The sequence below is a fragment of the Amblyomma mixtum genome, chromosome 2 (genome assembly GCF_055824585.1).
Source record: "Amblyomma mixtum isolate Tamu chromosome 2, ASM5582458v1, whole genome shotgun sequence".
Taxonomy (NCBI): Eukaryota; Metazoa; Arthropoda; class Arachnida; order Ixodida; family Ixodidae; genus Amblyomma; species Amblyomma mixtum.
Genome location: NC_143013.1, coordinates 114,351,270 through 114,373,806, shown reverse-complemented (window position 1 = coordinate 114,373,806; position 22,537 = coordinate 114,351,270). Strand labels below are relative to the sequence as shown.

Sequence of the window (22,537 nt, the reverse complement as noted above, 5' to 3'; positions counted from 1 at the left end):
GATAGGCAGTGGTCCTCCGATGGCTTGTCTGGCTGTAGTTTAAAATGGCTTGCGTCAGCTCCGCTGTAAACGCCGTTCCTCTGTCTGTGATGAGCACTTCCGGGGCGCCGTGTCGCAGGAGAATTTGTTCGACAAAAAATTTTGCGACTTCTGTTGCGGTACCACTAGGCAACGCTTTTGCTTCGGCGTAGCGGGTCATGTAGTCGGTGGCCACGATGATCCACTTGTTTCCTGATGAAGAGGTCGGAAAGGGGCCGAGGAGGTCCATCCCTATTTGCTGAAAGGGCTTAGTTGGCGGTGGTATGGGGTTCAGGAGTCCGGCTGGTCTAGTCGGAGGCGTCTTGCGTCGCTGACACTCACGGCATGTTTTCACGTAATGGGAAACGTCGGTAGCTAGCCGTGGCCAATTATGCCTGCATAATTTCTTGCCTGAGATTTTTGGGCACGACAAGAAGATGCACTGTCCTGTTCGGCGCGAAGTTCTTCTTCAGGAGGACATTATTGTGAAGGACGAAGGACGAAAGTTGGCGCTTGAACCCCCGGGGAGGCGATGCGGTCTTGCCTTTCAAATAATCAACTAAGCTTTGCAACTCAGGATCCGAGCGCTGCTGCTGCGCGAAACTGCTGTCGCTTACAGGTCCTAGGAAAGCATCGTCGTCTTCTTCTTCCGGTGCTGCGTCTACGGGGGCTCGCGATAGGCAGTCTGCATCGGAATGTTTGCGGCCAGATTTGTAGACTACAGTTATGTCGAATTCTTGAAGACGCAGGCTCCAACGAGCAAGGCGGCCAGAGGGATCTTTCAAATTGGCCAGCCAGCAGAGAGCATGGTGATCGCTTACAACCTTGAATGGTCGTCCGTATAGGTAGGGGCGAAATTTTGACGTGGCCCAAATAATGGCGAGACATTCTTTCTCTGTCGTCGAATAGTTGGCTTCGGCTCGCGACAGTGAACGGCTAGCGTACGCGATAACTTTCTCCTGTCTGCCATTTTTCTGAACGAGGACCGCTCCTAAGCCCACACTGCTTGCATCGGTATGAACTTCGGTTTCGGCGTTTTCATCAAAGTGCCCGAGCACTGGAGGGGACTGTAAGCGGCGCTTCAGCTCGTTGAAAGCTTCCTCTTGCGGCTTTTCCCATTTAAAAGTCACGTCAGCCTTGGTAAGTTGGGTCAAAGGTTCAGCGATGCGCGAAAAGTTCGTGACGAATCGCCGGTAATAACTGCACAATCCAAGGAATCTGCGTATAGCTTTCTTGTCATTAGGCTGTGGAAACTCTGCGATCGCAGCCGTCTTCTGGGGGTCTGGGCGAACTCCATCCTTGCTTACGACGTGACCAAGGAACAGCAGCTCCTCGTAGGCGAAGTGGCACTTCTCTGGTTTCAGTGTCAGGCCTGAAGACTTGATTGTTTCCAGTACTATCCGAAGCCTTCTGAGGTGGTCTTCAAAGTTTGAGGAGAAGACAACAACGTCATCTAAGTAGACGAGGCAAATCTGCCACTTCAAGCCTGCGAGCAACGTATCCATTACTCGCTGGAACGTCGCTGGTGCAGAGCAGAGGCCGAATGGCATCACCTTGAACTCGAAGAGTCCGTCTGGCGTGATGAGCGCAGTCTTCTCGCGATCTCTTTCGTCGACTTCAATTTGCCAGTAGCCGCTCTTCAGGTCCATCGATGAGAAGTACTTAGCGTTGCATAGCCGATCCAGTGTGTCGTCGATGCGGGGGAGAGGGTAGACATCCTTCTTCGTAATGCTGTTCAGGGGGCGGTAATCGACGCAGAAGCGAAGGGTGCCGTCTTTCTTTTTCACTAGGACAACTGGTGCTGCCCATGGGCTCCTTGATGGCTGGATGACGTCGTCACGTAGCATTTCCTCAACTTGCTTGCGAATAGCTTGGCGTTCTAGCGGCGATACGCGGTAGGGGCTCTGTCGCAGTGGTCGGGCGTGTTCGTCTGTGACAATGCGGTGCTTGGCAAGCCGGGTTCTTCGCACATTCGATGCTGATGAGAAGCAATCGCTGTACTTTTGAAGAAGACTGCGTATTTGGTCTTGTCTGCTCCGTGGTAATGCTGGGTTGATATCAAACGTTGGTTGATGGCCTTGGTCAGATGCTTCTACGGGTTGGTCGGGTAGGGCAAATATGCCTCTGATGTCTGCCAGCTCATCGAAGAAAGCGATCGTCGTACCTTTGTTTAGATGCCGGTATTCTTCGGTGAAGTTGGTTAGCAGCACCTGGGCTTGGCCATTTCGAATTTGGGCGACTCCCCTTGCGACGCCCAGTCCTCGATCAAGGAGTAACTGGGTGTTCCCCTCGACGACGCCTTCGGCAGTTTCGACGTCTCCAGTACCTATGCAGACGAAGACACTTGATCGGGGCGGCACGCTCAGTACTTCGTCAAGGACGTTTAAGGCAACGCGATGAGTCGCTGTCGTCGCTGCAGATATGGCTTTGTCCGTGGAAAGCTTGATCGACTTGGATCGAAGGTCGATGATCGCCCGATGTTCATTCAGGAAGTCCATTCCTAAAATCACGTCTCGCGAGAAGTTCTGTAGGACCAGGAAGGTTGTAGCATAGGTTCGCCCATTTACGGTAACTCTCGCGGTGCAGCGTCTTGACGGCGTAATAAGGTTACCACCTGCGGTGCGGATCAGCGGGCCATCCCAAGTTGTTGTCACTTTCCTGAGTCGGACAGCGAGTGGCCCGCTCATGACTGAGTAGTCAGCTCCCGTGTCGACCAAGGCAGTAACCGCGTGACCGTCGACCGTAACTTCAAGATCACTTGTTCGCGTTCTCGTATTGTACGTTGTCTTCGGTGTCCGATCTCGGCTTCGTCGAGTAGTGGGGCTGCGGTGGGCGTACTCCGACGTTACTTCACTGGGCAGCGGTAAAAGCTTCAAGTCTGGCCGCGTCGTCGTCGTCGGTGTTGTCGTCGTCGGTGTTGTCGTCGTAGTCGAGGTATGGTCTTGAGTAATCGTCGATGGAGGATCTTTGTCATTGCGCTTAGAAGCAACCTCACCTCCAGAGGCTGCTTTATTCAGTTTAACCTTCGGGGGCTGGGGGAGCGTCCACGCACGGCGTAACCTCGGTTAGGAGATACAAAGCGTGGTGACGATGGCGACGGAGAACGTGACAGGCGGCTCGGCGATGAGCATCCTTCCCGACGCAAAAACTCCTCGATTTCGGCTGGCCGCTGGCCGGGTCGGGGTCGTGGAGCGTCGTAAGAGAACCCTCGGATGCCTAGTCTTCTGTATGCGCAGTGGCGGAGGACGTGACCGGCTTCGCCACAGTGAAAACATAGTGGGCGGCGCTGGTCGGGAGTTCTCCACTGGTCGCATTTCCTCGGCTGCGCGCGTCGCTCGTAGGACGGGCGGGTTGGGGCGAGCGGGCGGCGGTCCAACGCAGCTGGCTGAGGGTGATAGGGGCTTGGGTCCCGTCGTCGAGGTGCAGGACGGCGCACAGCTGCGGCGTAAGCCATGGCTGGGGCTGCATAGGTTGCATGGGTGTCGGCGTCACACCCAAGGCCTGTTGAACCTCGTCCCGGATGACGTCAGTGAGCGATGAAGGTTGCGGCTGCGTTCCCGTTGGCAGCAATCGTCGGAGCTCTTCTCGCACAACTTGACGGATAACCTCCCGCAGGTTGTCGTTGTTAACGGTGTCCAGGCAGTTTGCTGAGAAGACGCGCTGCTGGCGGTCATATTGGCGGGCTCCGGCGTCAAGGGTTTTTTCCATTGTGGATGCCTCTTCTACGAATTCTGCGACGGTTTTCGGTGGGTTGCGGACGAGGCCGGCAAAGAGTTGCTCTTTAACTCCTCGCATAAGCAACTTCACTTTCTCTTCTTCCTTCATGTTCATGTCGGCACGCCGGAAGAGACGCTTCATCTCCTCAGTATACACTGCAACGGTCTCGTTTGGGTGTTGTATGCGAGACTGTAGCAGCTGCTGGGCTCTCTCCTTTCGCACGACGTTTGTGAAGGTCTTCAGAAGCTGTTCCTTGAAAGTTTCCCAGTTGGCAAGGCTGGCTTCCTCATTCTCGAACCAGACACTTGCTCGTCCCTCCAGGGCGAAGAAGACGTACCTAAATTTCATGGCATCGTCCCAGTTGTTGAAGAGAGCCACACGGTCGAACTGCTCCAGCCATTCTTCGGGGTCGGCGCCAGGCGAAGCGTCGAAGGTTGGTGGCACCCGGGGCTGCTGAAGAATGATTGGAGTCATCGTCTGGGGCAAGCTCATGGTAGATGTTGCTGCTGGCTTTCGCTTCCGGGTAGGGTCCGGCAGAATCTCGAACTCAGGTTCGTCCCCTTGCAGGCGTCGGCTTGCGCGGTGGACTGGACTCAGGTCCTGCGGTAGATGACTCGAAGGGCTGGCGTCACGACTTGTAGGGGGTGCCCGGAACATGCGAGGCTACCCAGCACCTCCACCAGATGTCACGTTGTTGTGACGGCAGTCCAGCGGTCAGGAAGACACCAGAAAGACTTGTAAACGAAGCTCTTTATTTGGGCTGACTTGCGCCCTCAAAAGAACTGAATCACTCGGCGGCGGCGTAAGCAACAGGCGTGCTCGGCGGTCGTCGAACTACGAATGCCCGCCGCTCGCGGCATCGCTCAATTTAAAGCCGGCAAGGAAACTTCCAGATTACAGGTCAAGATCATCTACGGTAATCCGGAAAAACCTAGATGCAGCCTTTCATGGCTGCGAACAATCGAGATTAGTCTGGTCGCTTCTCGCGTCACGAACAAAAGTGATAACGACCCTTTCCTGCTGCCTTGAGCGTGAACGAACAAACACTGCAATGATACCTGGCATTATTCTCTCGCTAGCTGGCCCGCTCTGTGCAATTGTCATAAGCATCATATGAATGTTCACGCTTCATCAATGAAGAGGGCTGACTCCCATAATTTCCCAATGGCAGCCCAACGAGTGGCAAGCTCTTCGGACAAGGGATGACACTCATTTCGGTTAACGGAATGTTATATGATGCGTGCCCAACGTAATTGGCTCTTTTTTGTGTTTCGTCACCAGTGAAGAAGCTTTTATATAGTCCGCTGTCTGCGAAATAAAGCAGTCCTGCGTTTGCCCTCGGACCGGCTCCGTCACTCTGTCACCCGCTACAAGAGTGGCGACGAGGGGTGCGTCCCCGCGGCACTGGAAGAGGCTGCGGCAACGGTGCGTCAGCGGTTATGCCTGCGAACTTCGCCTTCCCAAGTTTCGACGAAAACCAAGGTAAGAGGGATGTTACTTGACCCGTCTAGAAGCATTCTTTGAAGCGTATTATATCAAGACAGAGGATAAGAAAAGGGCCCTCTTGCTTTCTGCCCCATCAACGAAGCCAATAGGTATGCTTTCTGGACTATCCGCTCCCAGAAAAATGAATCAGCTGAGCTACCAAGACGCAGACAAATTATTTAATGCCCATTACGCGCCAAAGTGCAAAGAGATTGCCCCAAGATTTAAGTACTTTACACGAACACAGGCTGGAAGTGAACCGATCCGAGACTATGTTGTTGAACTCCGCAAACCTGCTGCTCAGTGAAACGTCGGCACCAGCCTTGACCGGATCGTTTGTGGCATCCGAGGTCGTGCAACAGACGCTGTTCGCAAGAACTACGCTCACGCTTGTCGAAGCTGAAACTGTTACCACTGCTGCAGAGGCAGCCGCACGGGAAGTGAGCGCCTTGACGCAGCCTGATAACGAGCAACGGTGTGCAGTTTAGCTGGTGTTGCGACCCGGGTAGCATGGCCGGGGACCGGAGATGGGACGAGGAGGATGGGAGACTGAGTTTAGAGGAAGGTATCGAAAAACTTTATACACTTATTCACATTATTTACAAAGGGTGACTGAGAATGACTCTCAGTAGAAGCGAACTTCTTCGTCAACCGGAGTCGACTGGAGCTAGCAGGCCTCTCTCGGCCACACTCACAGCCGAGTTAAATATTCTTCGGATTCCCCAGATCCCTGGCTGGGGAATAAAGTTCGAAGAGCATGGTCTAATCGGATGGACCGAAGGGGACGCTGGTGTTACCACCCATGGCAGGGGCGGTGCGGGCTGTTCCACTCTCTCGCAGCTCGGTCGATGGGAAGGGGGAGATGCTGACTAATCCAGCCTGGCTGGAAAAGAATCTCCCGCAGTCTTCCAGCAGGTAAATGAACGTGCTTCCCCGCCGGATGTCCAGAACACGAGTCGGGGACACAGCCGTCTTCAATTAACAGCCAGCGTGACTGGCGCCGCCACGTCACCTCCGCTTCCGCTGTGGTTGCCGCTGACAATGCCTCCTGCGCATCTCCAGTCGAGGACACAGCCGTCTTCAATTAACAACCAGCGGCACTGGCGTCGCCACGTCGCCTCCACTTCCGCTGTGGTTGCCGCTGACAATGCCTCTTACGCATCTCCTGCCTTCGCCGCTGCTGCCGCGGTCACCTCGGCTCAAGGAAGTCCGCTGCACTAATCCACTTAGGCTCGGAGGGGGGCATCACCAGCACCCCACTGCACCACCGCCGTCGCGAGGTTGTCGGCCTCTTCGATTGTTCACGGTTGCTGCTTGATCGGGCCTACGTGTCCAGAAGTACGGTCATGACACTGGCCCTATCGTGCCGCTGTGAGAACCGCACCAAAGTTAAAAATCAAAGATGATTTGATTGCGCACGCTGCGGAAACAGCGATCACTAGGCAAAGAAATGTCCGTATACAAGAGAGCAGTGCTTTAGGTGTGGAAAGACGGGCCATTTCGCATTAAGATGCCGCTCACAATCGTGTTTTCGCACGTGTCACAGGCATGATGGCGATGCTTAGTCCGTTCAAACCGACGGCACGGCACCTGAAGCGGAGGAAGGCCAATATTTCAACTGTCTTCCCACTGCAGGAACCACAGGAAAAGACAAGTCTGCCCCCGTCCTTCAGCAGGATCATATTCGATGGGATGGTATTTTGCTCAATATGATCATTGACACGGGGTCACCGTTTTGTATCATTCTGGAGGAGGTACATCTCAAGGATCGCCTAAGCTGGTCCCGACTATAAAAGTGCAAACAAAAGGCTTAGCTTCTACAGATGCCTACAGAGAATGCTTAGGTGCATACAGAGAATCTACAGCTTCTCATCCAAGGCCTTGTAGGTTACGAACCAGCTCTCTATTTCCTCATTCTTTAATTTTGCTGTGCTAAAAGCAACTAGCTGATTCACATACCTGTCTCCTCCTTTACTTTGTGCTTGTGGCTTCAACCGTCCATGCTTTGCAGTGATTATGTGAAGTTTCGCTTAAGCTGCATTTGGTAAACTCTTATTTTTCAACATTTGTTTAAGACCTTGGCATTGCACTCTCTGGTAAATATATGTTTTGTACAAAAGATATCCCCACTTGGTGTGCTTTTTTGTGTTCTTGTATGCTGCCGACCTCTACTCAAGGGGGCCTGGTTTCGTCAAGGATTTCTTGCGCAGCATTTCACCGCTGTCGGCGTTTTTCGCCCAACTTGTCTAAACATGCACCAAAATTCGACGCGAAGCCTACGAGACTATCACGTCAAGCAACGAAAGACCTGTATGCGGAAATCGTTCGTTCATTTCTGTATATTCGTTTATTTTTTATTCTAATAAATACCACGGTGAAGAAAAACCATACCAGTGATTGCGTTCTACGGAACAGAATTAGATTGTCTGTCGTTCGCACCTTTCTTTGATGTTCAATTCTGTTCCCCCGGAATCGCCTACAAGCACAGTACCTCTTCCCTTACCTGCAGTACCTGACTGCCTAGGATTCAGATATGGTTAAGGAAAGCATAGGAGCAAGTTACAAAAATGTAAAACAAACATTCGCTCCCCACATATATTCACGAAAACTTTCACTGAAGCGTGAAGGAGATATCAGTGCTGCCGTGAAGCAGGTGGAGAGAAAGGGTGCCAAAGATAAGCGCCTACCTTTCGCGTTATCGCCTTCGCTAGGTTGATGCCCGTCTGGAAGTTCGTCGGTCCGATGCTTGCGGAGGCATCAAAAAGGAAGTACACGACGTGCCTCGCAGCGTTTGGTACCCCAGTTTTGAGGATTCGGACACTTGCGGTGCTGTCATTTCCGGTAGAAGCATTCAGCTCCGGAATCTTGACGGCCATGTCACTAAGAGCTCTGCCCGCGGACCGCATTTTGTCGTAGTAAAATTTTCCTGCACGTTAAAAAGCCAAAACACGAACGGCAATCTCTTGCAAGACCAGCTCATTTGGCTACAAATGGGCAAATAGCAAGCTGCTGCTGTGATCACTGCAGTCAACAGCTCATGCATTGATGTGAGAGTTTCCCGTAATTAAGAGCACCGCCATTATATAGTACGTAGAGAAAGCGGGTATGAATCAACTTCTGATGAGAAAATAAGTGCAACAGATTTAGAGCAGGACACTTTCCCTATCTTTTATGCGAAATGATGCCAGGAGGGAATGCTGGAACGTGTTGCTGAAACGTTATAAACGGAGGAAAGGGCCCGAAACAAAACACACATTACAGAAGCCACCGAAAAGAACGCATAAACACATTTTTACGCTTTCAACACTACACTCATCGGCACACAGAATAAGGTTTAGAGTGATTACCCCGGCATATTTGAGCGCGGAGTGACATTTATAATGTATCATTATTGGAAGTTTTCATTTTCATCCGTTGTAATGAGTAAAGGCTCGTTTAGACACCGCTCTTCTGCCACGAGTAGAAAGCAGGACTACAGTATGGCAACCAATTCCCCATGCTTTAGCTTTTTTGTGCATAACTTTGGAGGTTATCATATTTCGGGGCAGCACATCGAAGGCGAAACTGAGCCAGTAAAGATATTTTTCCGCTAACCGCTGCGTACCATCAATATTACTTATGGACCAATAGAATGATTTCTAATCTGGATGCCTAAATCTCCGTAGTATTCCGCGTGTCATAAAAGGCAATGCCAGTAATAACAAAATTACTTGAGCGGAATATAATCACAATTTTTTTTCTGTCGGCTTGCAATTCTTTTTACCTCTACATTCCGGGATGGCTTAGCGGCTGTGATGTTTGCAGCGTCTGTGATGTTGGCAGCGGCTATGACAGTCGCCGCCATTGAATGTGAAGGATCCTAAAATGAATCTACGCGCTGCTGATATTCGATATCGCTGATCATTAAGTCCTCTTCGCAGATAAATTTAAAGTTCTGCACAATCCCAATCTTTCACAGTCATGCTATTCGTATCGTTTTATCAGCCGTCTGCAGCCTTTACCACGAAAAAGCCTCCGTGCATGGCATGGCAGAGCGTAACAATCCTATCGCTGCTTACTTTTTAATAGATCACTCTTACGCGTCAGACCTTCATCGCCGTTCAATCTTAGGAGTGACCGGCGCTAGTCACGTAACGCTTCGTCATGACGTCACCGCCAGCATGCAACCTTCTGAGCGCACTTGGTTGAACCGCGAGCACCCAAGTTAACTCTGTTGATGATGGGAAAACAAGAAATCAGCGCAGGTAAAAACATGCTTGTAAGGCGCGACGGCCGCCAGGATGTTGCAACACATTGAACAGCTGTTCTTGAGAAGGGTACAATGAGAACCCTAATACCCCTCAATCATTTATTATATATTCTACTGAACGCCTAATAGAAAAGATGTTCTAATAAAAATGTCACACCACCACCACTCCTAGCTGATGAAATGTTTTCGTGTGGTTATTGCACTCCGTACCTGTTGCAACAAATAGTTCAATTAACATATTTTTCAATAGGTTTCGCTTGCGTGAGGAGCGAGTGCACACTCATGAATCACGCCATGGTCAAATGACTACTGACCGGTGCATCGCGGGAGAGAAGCAGACCATATTCCGTTCTTCTGGCAGTAAATGGTGGCGTTGCCACGCATGTGGTAGCCAGGGTTGCATTCAAATGTGACGTTGGTACCCACGAGGAAGTTTCTGCCACCAACCCGGCGACTGTTGTCTGGGGTGCCAGGATCCAAGCAATTTTTGCGGTTTCTAGCCTCCGTCGTTGCTGCACCTGTCGGATGAGTACAACGCCAGCAGAAGTGTATAGAGAGTGCATGCTAGATAGACACTCCCCGAAGAGTGCACATAACTCTTGTGCTATGAAAGATGGGAAAGAAAAAAAAAGAAAATATATTCCAGCAAGGCAGAAGCAAAGCAAACAACAAAATACATTGCAATGCACTAATTACATGTGTCCCCACCTCCGTTTGCGGCGTGCATGTTCGTGCTCAGAGTGAATTTACACTCTAAGGAAGCGGCGATCATGTTCTGCCGGACAGGCTGCGTCCTTGGCTTCTCAAAAACAAGGGAGCGTTTGCAGACGGTCCGTCTTTGTACAAGGTGTTTCAGTGCGGACGGTGATGTGCATTTTGTGGCAGCAGAACACAGAAGCAGCGAGATACACCTGCTTAGCGTAGCGCAGCTGCTGATGCCAATAATCCGAGAAGTTATGCACTTCAATCGTCTTGTTACATGTCCGAAGATATCAGATCTTGATGCCGCTCCTTTCCAAGAAGCAGCAGGGAAACACCACAACGAGTAGGCAGACAGCCTTTCTACTACAGTGTCATAATTTCGGCAGCCCTTCAGAGGCTCTCGGGCAGTATTTAGAAAGTCCACAATTTGCAGGTCCTTAATTGTCTCGTGGCAATCGTTTTCCCTAATCGCTGAATCACTTATTTACTTTTCGCTGATTGCCCAGTTCGCATCGCAGTTCTCATCTTTGCGGGATTTCTGGGAGAAAAACACTGAGTTACAGCTGCGATGCTTTTTCCGCCCAGCGGGCGGTGACAATCATTAGAAGGGTATATTTTCGCCACTCCGTCGACCCCAACTTCTGTCCCAACAAACGCGCAGCATTGATGTGATACCTGTGCTAGTTGCTTCTGCGTGCTCCTGCCAACGAAAGAAAAGTGTTCTCGACCTTCGATGGAACAGCGGCCTGGATTCAATGTGCCGCAGTGGCGCCTTGATAGGTCATTTTCTCCAACTAGTCCCTGTAGCCAGACAGGTGACACAGCATTTACTCGGGTTCAGTTCGGCATGACAAAATGCGGAAATTTCTCATAGTCAAATCGGGGCAACCGGCTTCCTTATCTCCGAAGCGCAAATCCATAAACACTATCATTGATGCAGCATGTCTGGAGTTGGCTCTGAGGGCCTTGGTTTTGTCTACCAGATGTGCCATTATGCCCCAGGAAAACTGTAGGAAGTTACTGGATCACTCATCTCAATGGAACCAAGTGCATGTCACTTGAAGTGCCTAATTTGTGTTTTTGCCGTGCGCACCAACCGGTAGTCTGCCAAATGCTTTCTGCCTTATTTATAGCCCCGCCTGTACTTCTGACATAAGGCACGAAGCCGCCTTCCGAAAAGTAATCTCTAGCTTCACTGCTCGTTTATATAAACCTCTCGGCAATTCATTGATACCTTAGCCCCAAAGCACTATATAGTGTTCTTTCTTTTGCATTTCTGAGCACTATCGGGGACAAAGGCCTGCAGGATGCATCAAGAGTCATCTTCACGCATGAGCGCCATGTCTCAAACGCAGACATCACTTCACAGCCATAAATCTGGGCTGTAAGCCCAGTCCCGACGCAAGCCAGTCATCTTCCCTTTCTCCTACGCCCGTCGTTTGCCCTGGCGCTCTCCGACAGCGGGACCCAGCCATTTTTACCGGGTCCGATGATCACGACGTGGAGGATTGGCTTGCCTCCTACGAGCGGGTAAGCGGCCACAACCGGTGGGACGACGCCATGAAATTGAACAACGTGGTGTTTTACCTCTCGGACGTGGCCAGCCTATGGCACAGGAATCATGAATCAGACTTTACCACCTGGTCTGCCTTCAAAAGAGCCTTTCTGACATCTTTGGGCGCCCTGCAGTACGCAAGCTGCGCGCTGAACAGCGCCTGCGAGTGAGAGCCCAGCTACACGGAGAATCGTTCACGAGTTATATCGAGGATGTCATCAACCTCTGTTCAAGGGTGGACTCGTCTATGACCGAGGCGGACCGGATTAAGCATGTCCTGAAAGGAATCGAAACGGAAGCATTTCAGATGCTTATCGCCCGGAACCCTACCACCGTTTCCGAAGTGTTCAACCTGTGTCAGAGCTACGATGAGCTCCGCAAGCAGCGCATTCTGGTGCTACCACCTTCCGTGCAGCCTGACTCGCTTTCCAGCCTCGCCGTGACAACCTCCCACAGCTCGCTGCTTGACCAGATAAAAGACTTTGTACGTGATGAGGTGGCTCGACAGCTGTCACTTCTTCACGGCGTGCAGGGGCCTCCCTCCAACCTGGATCCGACCCTACAAACGGTGATTCGCGAGCAAGTGACCGAAGCGCTACCACCTGTTCGTCCGCCGGTTCCCGCTGCAGCGCCGCTCACATACGCCGACGCCGTCCGGAAACCAAGAGCCGAGCCATTTGTCCCGTATTACCCTCCGACGCCGCCGCCTGCCTTTCCAACCCGACCACCTCCTGCTCGTGTCAACCCTTGGCGCACCCGTGACAACGTCCTATTTGCTATGCATGTGGTGTCCCTGGCCACGTTGAGCGCCTGTGCCGACGCCGTGTGCCACCACCCGTGGATGACCCCAGAACCTACGTCTACGCGGCACCACAGCCCCCGCCACGTCCGTCGGCTGCCGAACAGCTTGATGCCTCCGATCGCCGCCCGTATTCTCGCCGCCGTTCGCCATCCCCGCGGCGCCGTTCTGTTTCGCCACTGCGTCCTCATTCCCCTATGCGCCAGGAAAACTAGTTGCCGCAGTTCCCGAGGCAAGAACTGCGTATTCGGCGACAAGTTCAAGGCCTCGTTTGTCCCCAGCGAATGTGCTCGACGTTTCTGTAAAGGGCCACAGCGCCTTGGCGCTTGTTGATACTGGCGCTGCTGTTTCTGTGATGAATGAGAAACTGTGCCGAAAACTTCGCAAAGTGACGACGCCGTTATCCGGATTTTCGCTTCATACAGCTAATGCACAGCGCATCTTGCCTTTAGCCGCCTGCACAGCCAGGGTCATCATTTACGGTTCCTTATATACTGTTGAATTCGTCGTTCTCTCATCGTGCTCGCATGACATTATTTTAGGTTGGGACTTTCTTTCCCAACATGAGGCCCTCATCGACTGCGCTCGTGCCGAGCTCGAACTTCTTCCGTGCAGTGCTACCTCGCCTGATACGTCATCTTCGTGGGGCAAACTGTCTGTGGCTGACGACATCGAGATTCCTCCGTGCTCATCTGTTCCTGTCCCTGTCTCCTGCCTCACCGCATCTGACGGCGCCGTCGTCTTTACACCATCCGACGTCTTCATCTCTCGACACTGTCTGCCTCTGCCTTTCGCTCTGCTCACTGTTCAAGACGGCTGCAGCCTCATCCCGATCTCGAACCCTTTTTTGAGCCCCTGCATATTTCTCCGTGGCGAATGCCTTGGCCACATTCAGCACGTCGACTCTTTGCTCGATCCCGAACGATGCGCCGAATCATGTTCTCTTGCTACTAATTCTCTTACTTTACCCCGCACCTCCACCAAATTGTAGCAGGATTTCCGGGGAAAGGAACTTAGCGACAGATAGCCTAAATGCCGGTCCGAGAGCTTCGGTCATCCAGCCAGCGATCTCGCGCCACGCGCTAGCGGAGCGGCGGCCGCCGCTGCTCATCTTCCTCTTTACAGGGTTTGTACAGGGCATATAATGCGAGGGCAAGATAACTGGTGGTCCCTAAGGGTAACGGAGTGGATTCCAAGAGGAGGTAAACGTAACAGGGGGCAGCAGAGAGTTAGGTGGGCGGATGAGATTAAGAAGTTTGCGGGGATACAGTGGCCGCAACTGGCAAAGGACAGGGTTAATGGGAGAGACATGGGAGAGGCCTTTGCCCTGCAGTGGGCCTAGTCAGGCTGATCATGATAATCATGATATCTGGCCAAGAGAGCCAGACACTCAGTGCCAAGAGTATGGTCTCGGTTCGTCAGCTAATAGCATAACAACTTCATCAGCTTTGCTGCCGGTCACGCCTACTATAGACATTAGTGCCCGATAGTCCTTCTTACCCTCCACTCCATAGCCCAAGGTAACTGTGCTGAGCTAATCCGGATGTTTTGTGACCTTCTATACTGCACTTTTTTTCGTTTGTATCAATGAATTTCAAGAACATTGATTTGCTTACTACGAATGTAAAGGATAGAGCTTCAGCTTCCATCTCACAAAAAATCATGAAGTGCTTATTGATTTGAATGTCATCACCAGCCTAACAATCATCATCATCGTGGCAAATCCTGCTTCGCGTGTATTTTAGGAGTAAATACGAACAACTGCTGCGTTCTGTACCTAACTATACACCGCAAATGAGATCTTCACGACGAAACCCTTGGCGGAGTGTCTCTTCCCAACTTACCTTTGGTCACGCAGCGTGCAGGTGTGCCATCCCACTGGCCATCATCCCCGCACTGCCTCTTTTGTGATCCCAGCAAGATATAGCCCTGCTTGCAGCCGAAGCTTGCTGTAGCGCCCACAGCAGTGGAGTAGTTGCCGGTTATCCAGCCGTTTTGAGGGGCTGTCAAGGACCCGCACCGAATCTCTGCACATACCAGCTCAGTAATTAAACAACTGCATAAAACTGTAACTACACAGACAATGTTAGCTATGCGGTCAGTATGAAAGGAATTCGCACCTTCGCGTTTGCTTAATTTCAGAAACCTTAGGAACTCGGCCCTCCAAGTCAAATGCTGGATTGGTAGATTTTGGCCAACCTGAAAAGGCAGTGCCGTATGTACAGGCGCCCAAATCTTTAACTGGCGTGCGCGAGCGGCGACTTTTCTGTGCGCCAGCGCCATATGACGGGGCGAAGTTGGAAACAGGATGAGGCTAAGCGCATGCTCACAAAGCACGCTCGGCTGGGCCCGTCGTCTGCCAGGCTGTTCCTTCTTAAGGACGTCACCCCTTATTATCGCGTTTCGACGAGCAGGCAGCGTGAGTAGACGAATGGTTTTGCTCGCATTTTACGTTCCGAAGAACAGCGTTGTAGCAACCAAGCGAGGAAATAAAACTGAAAGATAGGCCGAACACTCCCAATCATGCGATAAGCCGGAGAACATGGATCGTTCAAGTGTTACTTGCTGACGCGAAAGCTTTTTTTCATCTGCACGAAGGGCGCTTATCAACACTATGCGTGCTTTACACTTCAGCGTGGCGACGAAACTAAAAGGCCGCTGTGAAACTGAAGTGAAGCTGCTCTGCAGCCGTGCTCGCACAGTTCGGAACAGTTATCAAGATGCCACTCCGTGTATGTCAAGTGACAAGACTTCGAATTATAGGGATGTCATTGAGTGGCTCATCGCTGAAGGAGATGCTAAAGCAACTGGAGTGGCAGGGGCTTCAGTGGGCAGAATCATACGTGCCTACTGGGACGAAGGTCGGATCGAAGATGCTCCTCGCTACCTCATCAGGAAAACAAAAGAAGAAGACTTGCAGATTGTTGCCTGAGCTAGTGATAACCCTTTCATAACGATAATGACCCATGTTTTCCATTCATAATGATAACGACCCATGTTCTCCGGCTTATCGCATGATTGGGCATGCTCGACATATCTTTCAGTTTTATTTCCTCGCTTGGTTGCTACAACGCTGTTCTTCTGAACGTAAAATGCGAGCAAAACCATTGGCCTACTCCCGCTGCCTTCTCGTCGGAACGCTATAAAAAGGGGTGACGTCCTTAAGAAGGAACAGCCTGGCAGACGACGGCCCCAGCTGAGCGTGCTCTGTGCGCATGCGCTTAGCCTCATCCTATTTCCAACTTCGCTCCGTCATATGGCGCTCACGAACAGAAAAGTCGCCGCTCGCGCACGCCAGCTAAAGATTTGGGCGCCTGTACGCTTCTTCAATTATATTCAAGATAAAGAAAAAAACTTGAGGGGGCCTTAACTTCCGCCACCACACGATATCGTTATTGGGTCTGTAGCAGCCTCGTCTCCTGTTTGTATATCGCATCGCAGACACCGTCATCCTCCATATCACATTCATAGATCGCGAGGAGTCCTCATACCACTCCTGACGCAGTGGTGCTGCAGTTAAGCGATGCGCCACTGCCTCGGCAAGGGCCTGCTTCAAACATAGACACAAGTGGATCTTTTGAGACAGTTTGCTCGTCCCAAGCAATCTCTCGCGATCAATCTGTAAATTAACTACCACCTGCCACAGTGGGCAGTTCGCTTACAGTCTGCTGGGCACTTTGCCACCTGGCCACAATGGGCAGGTTGTGATGACGTCACAAGGTAATGTGGCCACATTAAGTGAAAATGTGCGTGTTTGTGTGTGGGTGTGTGTGTGTGTGTGTGTGTGGTGACACGATATGATACCCATAAAAGATGGCGTGCACATGCAACCTGGCAGGTGGCGGTTAAAGGAATGATTGGTCGCGCGAGGTTGCTCGGGTAGAGCGACCTGGATCACCATAAATGCTGTCGGCGGCAGCGCCTGCCATCACAAGGCAATGACGCACCACTTAACCCCTACCCTACTGCGCTAGGAGTAAGTACTAGCAGAGATTTATGAATGTTAGGAAGAAAAAGACCAGTTCTTCACATATGGGCATTAAGACATTACCTATCACGTCATACCTTTAAAGGAGCTCTGAAACACTGCTTGAAGGGATGTCACCTAAACTTAAGGTGATCCTTCATGTCACATAGATGGCGACTCAAAACGAATTACAGGAATCGGCGCATAGGAACGGGAGTTATTCGATAAAGAAATTTCAAATTACAAGCAAATAAAATGCTGCCTTTAGCTCAATTTTTGGGTTGCTTCCCTTTCCCATTTCACTTCCCAATGACGGCATTGGGTCGGAACAATCAAAATAGCCTATCTGAGCATTTTGCACACCATAGTTGCCTGTTCCCTCTAAGTCTTTTTTGCCAATTCTGGCAGCGTCTTTTCCATGCTTACAACAATATGAGCGCCCAGCCTGCGCAGCGATGCTTCGCCGTGACGCCACCGGCGGAGAAGACAACATTGATCAATGGCCTTCCCTGACTTATCTGAACTCGAGCGCGAGATACTGCGACTGAGTGAAGACGTGCGCGAGATACTTTTTAACATCGTGCGCACCCCTACAGCCACCGTTTACTGCCTGCCTTGCCTTGACACTGCCCGCTTTTGACGGTAATGTGGCGCCATCTGCAGCCACCGCCCGGTGATTCTCCACAATTTTACGATATGCACTTGTAAATGTGTGAAGAATGGATTTTGTCTTTGTGTCATTCCCTGGGACCGACACGAACGCTTGTACAATGCAATGGCTGGATCACATCGATTCCGCCAAGCCGTTGTCAAATACGTAGAGAATAAATAGCCTTTAGTGACGTGTGCTAGGTCATGTATGCATGTGTAGAGGGATGATTCAATGCAAACCAATAGCCTAAGCCCCTGGTGGTGCTTTTTTTTGCTTGCTTTGCAGTGCTTTTACGTAAGGCAAACATGGTGGTTTTGTTGATCTAATATGAAACTCGAAAACGTTACAAAACATATCATCATTTACTAACACAGTTTTCAGTATATTTACTGTTTGTCTAATCATCAAGCGCCCGCCCGATGATACCATATACACTGCTAAAAACCACCACTGTGGGGTGACACCGTCAGTGCATGAATTTGTTTGGCGACACTGTCAGTGCCATGAATTTGTTTTTGCGAGCTAATTAAAATATTAAGAACCGAAATATACATGGCACAAACGATGCTAATAGCATCACCATAACTCATTCTACGCAACCAACAGCGAAACAATGCACTGAAAATGTGTTTAAGGGCCCCTTTAAGGCGGAGGGCGTAAGGGCGGCGACTGCCTTCACAAAGTTAACCCGCAGATATGACGGGGTGCGACGGCGTAGTGTCATGCATAGGCAGAATCGCCAGCTGCGTGGCGTATCACGCCGCGGCCGATGACGAGGGCGCCACGTTTTCTACTGAGCCGAACCCTTAAAGCTATCTCGTTTACACAAATGTTTACCCAGCCAGTGCTCATCACGTCGCTCGCTGTACAAAAAGAGCAGGCGATTCTTGGTGGCGAGACTGAGAGGAAAAACAAAACCACTGTATATATATATATATATATATATATACAGCAGCAACAGAAAGCCCGCATCGAGTTGAACTGCGACTGTCTTTTTTTTCCGATAAGCATAAATGTTTGACTCGTCTAACCAGCCGAAAGATGTAAAGCTCGTGATAGCAATGCCGCTGCGGAGTTCCGCTAAAGACTGTGCTTCAGTTTCACGGCTTGTTTGCTTACGTTTCAGCTTCAGAGCAAACATTTGGGCTAATGAGACAACCATTTTCTGTCCTGAAGCACCTGGAAGGTTCGCTTCAAGAACGTGCTATGGCAAAGTTCAGTGTTTTTAACAAGCAGTGCTATGCTGGGCGATCAACTGAGAGCTACTGAGCAGCGGGATATCCATACATGTCGTATACTTTATTGGCAGCAATTATTAAAAGAGATATTTAAAATTCTTTTCTGTGCCATTTCTTTAACTACATTTCTTTAAAATCCATTTCTTTGCCATTTCTGTGAATTGTTCCCAGAGTAAAAGCTGCAGAGACTAAACGGACCATGATTGGCAAAGCGTGCCAGCAAGAGCAAAGTGCTAGCCTGCTGGCTGGTCCAGTAGAGCTTGCTCTTCTGCTAGTTAATACACCTTGACATTTCTTGCTGGCCGGTCACGTTACTTGTTAGACGTCTTAGAGCAACTCACAGCTTACCGAGCTCCGTTTATTTTCCTGTGTTTTTGTGGCGACGGTGACTTTGGCGCATCCAGTAAAACCTTGAGGGGCCCTAACGTTTTGAGTAGTTTTACCTGGACATGTTCGTTGTTACTGTTTTCTTTTATTTTCGCTTCAAATCGTAGAAACGGGAGTAAAGCTGCAGCCACTTCTACCAAACAAATATTTGTGGTGTTTATGAAACAGTAGCGGGAAAAAGTTGGTACTAAAAAGGCTTACAAAATTGCGTTATTTCCCATCACTCCGTCTAAAGTGGAGTTACGGAGCTTTTGTACAGCAACAAAGCTATGTCAGAGGTGACAGTGTTGTGATCGCTTTTGCAACTAGCCGGACTCCTTGGTGGTGACGTCGGGTGCACGATACCACGGACGTTTAGATTCCTGTTCTCTTGATCATTCCATATGCACCCACTGTAACCTCTCGTCCTCTGTGGCTCAAAGAGCCTGGGTAACTGCATTGAAACAGTTTCGTGCCTTGTTTGTACTTATCACTGATGAGCATCTCACAAGTTAGCAAGACGCCCAATGCTGCAAAACTTCTTTCTCTGTCATGTATTAAGGCTCCTCTTAGTTTAATGCAACGCTGACTACAGAAGCAGTCCTCGGCGCATGTGGTGGTACTTTAAAATATAACTAAATTTAAGTGCAGTACTGGTACTTCGCACTATATTAAAGTTTAATCGCATGCAATTTTTCCGTAATGCACTGACTCAAGGCTGCATACACTGCTCCATTGGTGAATAATGTTGTAGTTCAGTGGCATTAAATTTTCGCACGCATAAATATTTTATTACACCTGTAATGGGAACGACCGGCATCCCTTCAAGCGGTGCGACGAAGAGGTGAACGAAGTGCTGTGCTCGTTCCGGAGTGACTCCTTGGTGTGTGCCTGCCGTGACGCGTCTTCGATCAACGGCCTCCGACCTGCGCTTCGAAGACGCACCTGTACACTTGGCGGAGGTGTTTCGATCCCCGTCCGGTGCTCAACCTGGAACTTAGGAGCGGAACGCTACTTGCACCGCCAACAATGCCAAGCACTTCGACGCAGTCATCGCCGGCCATCCCTCCCACCGTCCTCTGTTCCGGAGTCCAACGCCAGCGCGACCCTTCCCTATTTAGCGGTACCGACGACCAGGACGTCGACGATTGGCTGGCCTCCTACGAGCGCGTCAGCCCTTACAACCGGTGGGACGACGCTGTGAAGTTGAGCAACGTCCTCTTCTATCTCACAGACGTTGCAAACTTATGGTTTCGTAACCATGAAGCCGACCTTCCCACCTGGTCACCATTCAAGGCAAGCTTCGCAGACGTTTTCGGCCTCCCCGCCGTGCGGAAACTTCGCGCCGAGCAACGTCTCCGTGCTCGAGCCCAGCTACCGGCTGAAACATTCACCAGCTACATTGAAGACGTCGTCGATTTATGTTAGCGCGTGAACCCTTCGATGCCAGGGGCTGACAATGTTAACAACATTCTCAAAGGGATAGCCGATGACGCTTTCCACATGCTCCTGGCGAAGAATCCCACCTCCGTCAGTGCCGTCATCGAGCTGTGCCAGAGCTATGACGAGTTGAGCAAGCAACGCGCTTCTACGCGGCAGTCTGGTGCGCCTACCGAGAGTCTTGCTGGCTTGGCCCTTGGTCCCTCGTCTTCGGACCAATCCCTATTCATGGAGCGCGTAAAAGATTTTATACGCGAGGAAGTCGCCCGCCAGCTTTCTCTTCTCCATCTCGTTCTAGACCGTGTGCCCTACTGCCGACCTCGCGCCCTCCCTTGAGCCGACTAGCCGCCGTGTTGTTCAGGAGCAGGTCGCTGCAGTCTTCCCATCCAGCCCCCCGCCTCCTCCTGTCGCAGCACTACTCACCTATGCTGAAGCCGTCACCCGGACACCGGGCTCGCTTGCCTCCCCCACGTATCGCAGCAGCCCTGCCTATTATGCTCCACCCCAGTTCCTGCCACTTCCCCCAGCCTCGTTTCCTCGCACACGACGGCACCCTACGAGCCCTTGGCGCACCGCCGATAATCGGCCCATCTGCTACGCTTGTAGGCTTCCAGGGCACGTCGCACCTCTCTGCCGTCAGCGCTTGCCTCGCTCTGGGGAGGCTGTGCATCGGTACGGATACGATACCGAGCCGCCCTTGACCAATGGCTCTTCTGGCTCGTCTATGCCTCGCTCCCAGTATTCTACTCGCCGCTCGCCTTCCCCTCGCCGCCGTTCAATTTCCCCAATGCTTCGGCGACCGGAACCCGTCCGTGAGGAAAACTAACTGCCGCAGTTCCGGAGGCAAGAACTGCCTCTTTTGCGAACTCGCCAAATCCTCCGTTTCCTCCCGCCAACGTGATTCAGGCTATTGTCGAAGGTGTCCCTGTTCTCGCGCTCGTTGACTCGGGCGCTGCCGTGTCTGTGATTAGTGACTCTCTTCGCCGCAAAATTCGCAAGGTGACGACGCCCCTGTCTGACTTTTCGCTCCGTACGGCCAGCTCACAGCGCATCCACCCCATCGCAGCCTGCACGGTACGAGTTTCTGTCAACGACGTAGCATATCTCATAGAGTTTGATTTGCTGAGTGCGTGCTCTCACGATGTCATCCTAGGATGGGACTTCCTATCAACCCACCGTGCAGTGATTGACTGTGCTCGTGCTGAACTCGCGCTATCTTCGGTGTGTAACGTTTCCGTGTGCGACCTGCCTGTGCCCTCCGCTAAACTTCTCGTAGCTGCCGACACCGCCATACCTCCCTTCTCTTCTGCCCTCGTCCCGCTCCTACCTGACTCCGCCTTCAGTAGCCCTGTTCTATTCACACCCACCACAGCTGCCACCCGCCGACACCGCCTTCTGATTCCTTTCGCTGTTCTCACGATTTCCGATGGTCACTGTGTCATTTGTCTCCAACCCTTTTGCTTGCCCGTCCTCTCTCCTTCGCGGTGAATGCCTAGCTCGTGTCGAAGAACTGGACCCTGCTCTTGCCCACGAGTTCTCCGATCACCGTGCCTGTCCCAAGGTTGCTCTCCTGGAAATTTGTGCGACAACGCCCGATCCGCTTCCCGTCGACGTCTTTCAACGCGCCATCGCTGCCGACCTTCCGCCCGCTCAACGTGACCAGCTACTGACACTTCTCCAGCGCTTCAGCACGTCTTTTGACCTTTCCCAACCATCTTTGGGCCGTGCGTTGGCCGTCTCTCACGAAATCGACACAGGTACGCACGCCGCCTTGCGCCAGCGACCATACCGCGTCTCGCCCACAGAGCGCCGCGTCATATGTGACAATGTCGATGATATGCTACAGCGCGGCATCATACAGCCCTCACCGCCCTTGGGCCTCTCCTGTTGTCCTGGTGACGAAAAAAGATGGCTCCATTCGGTTCTGCGTGGACTACCGTCGTCTCAACCAGATTACTCGCAAAGATGTTTATCCTCTACCCCGAATCGACGACGCACTAGATTGCTTGCAGGGAGCGGAGTATTTTTCGTCGTTAGACTTACGCTCTGGCTACTGGCAAGTACTGATGGCTGCCGCTGACCGGCCTAAAACCGCTTTCGTCCCCCCAGACGGCCTGTATGAATTCAATGTCATGCCATTCGGCCTATGCAATGCTCCAGCCACATTCGAGAGAATGATGGATAATATTCTCAGCGGGCTCAAATGGGAAACGTGTCTCTGCTATCTGGATGGCATTGTCGTTTTTTACAAAGATTTTTCTTCTCATTTACTGCGCCTCCAGCGTGTTCTCACGTGTCTTACTGCTGCCGGGCTACAGCTAAACCTGAACAAATGTTACTTCGGCGCTA

At 51.4% G+C, this 22,537-nt stretch overlaps 1 protein-coding gene across 1 annotated transcript in view; it reads right to left on the bottom strand.

Annotated features, from left to right (window-relative positions):
* LOC149360634 (complement factor B-like) overlaps window positions 1–22,537 on the bottom strand; it is a 135,790-nt gene that overhangs the window by 77,379 nt on the left and 35,874 nt on the right. Inside the window, exons 8-10 of the mRNA XM_089572422.1 lie at window positions 14,370–14,552; window positions 9,784–9,987; window positions 7,908–8,146 (exon numbers count right to left, since the gene is read on the bottom strand). Of these exons, the coding sequence (XP_089428548.1) occupies window positions 7,908–8,146; window positions 9,784–9,987; window positions 14,370–14,552 (626 nt within the window). The remainder of the gene's footprint in view (window positions 1–7,907; window positions 8,147–9,783; window positions 9,988–14,369; window positions 14,553–22,537) is intronic.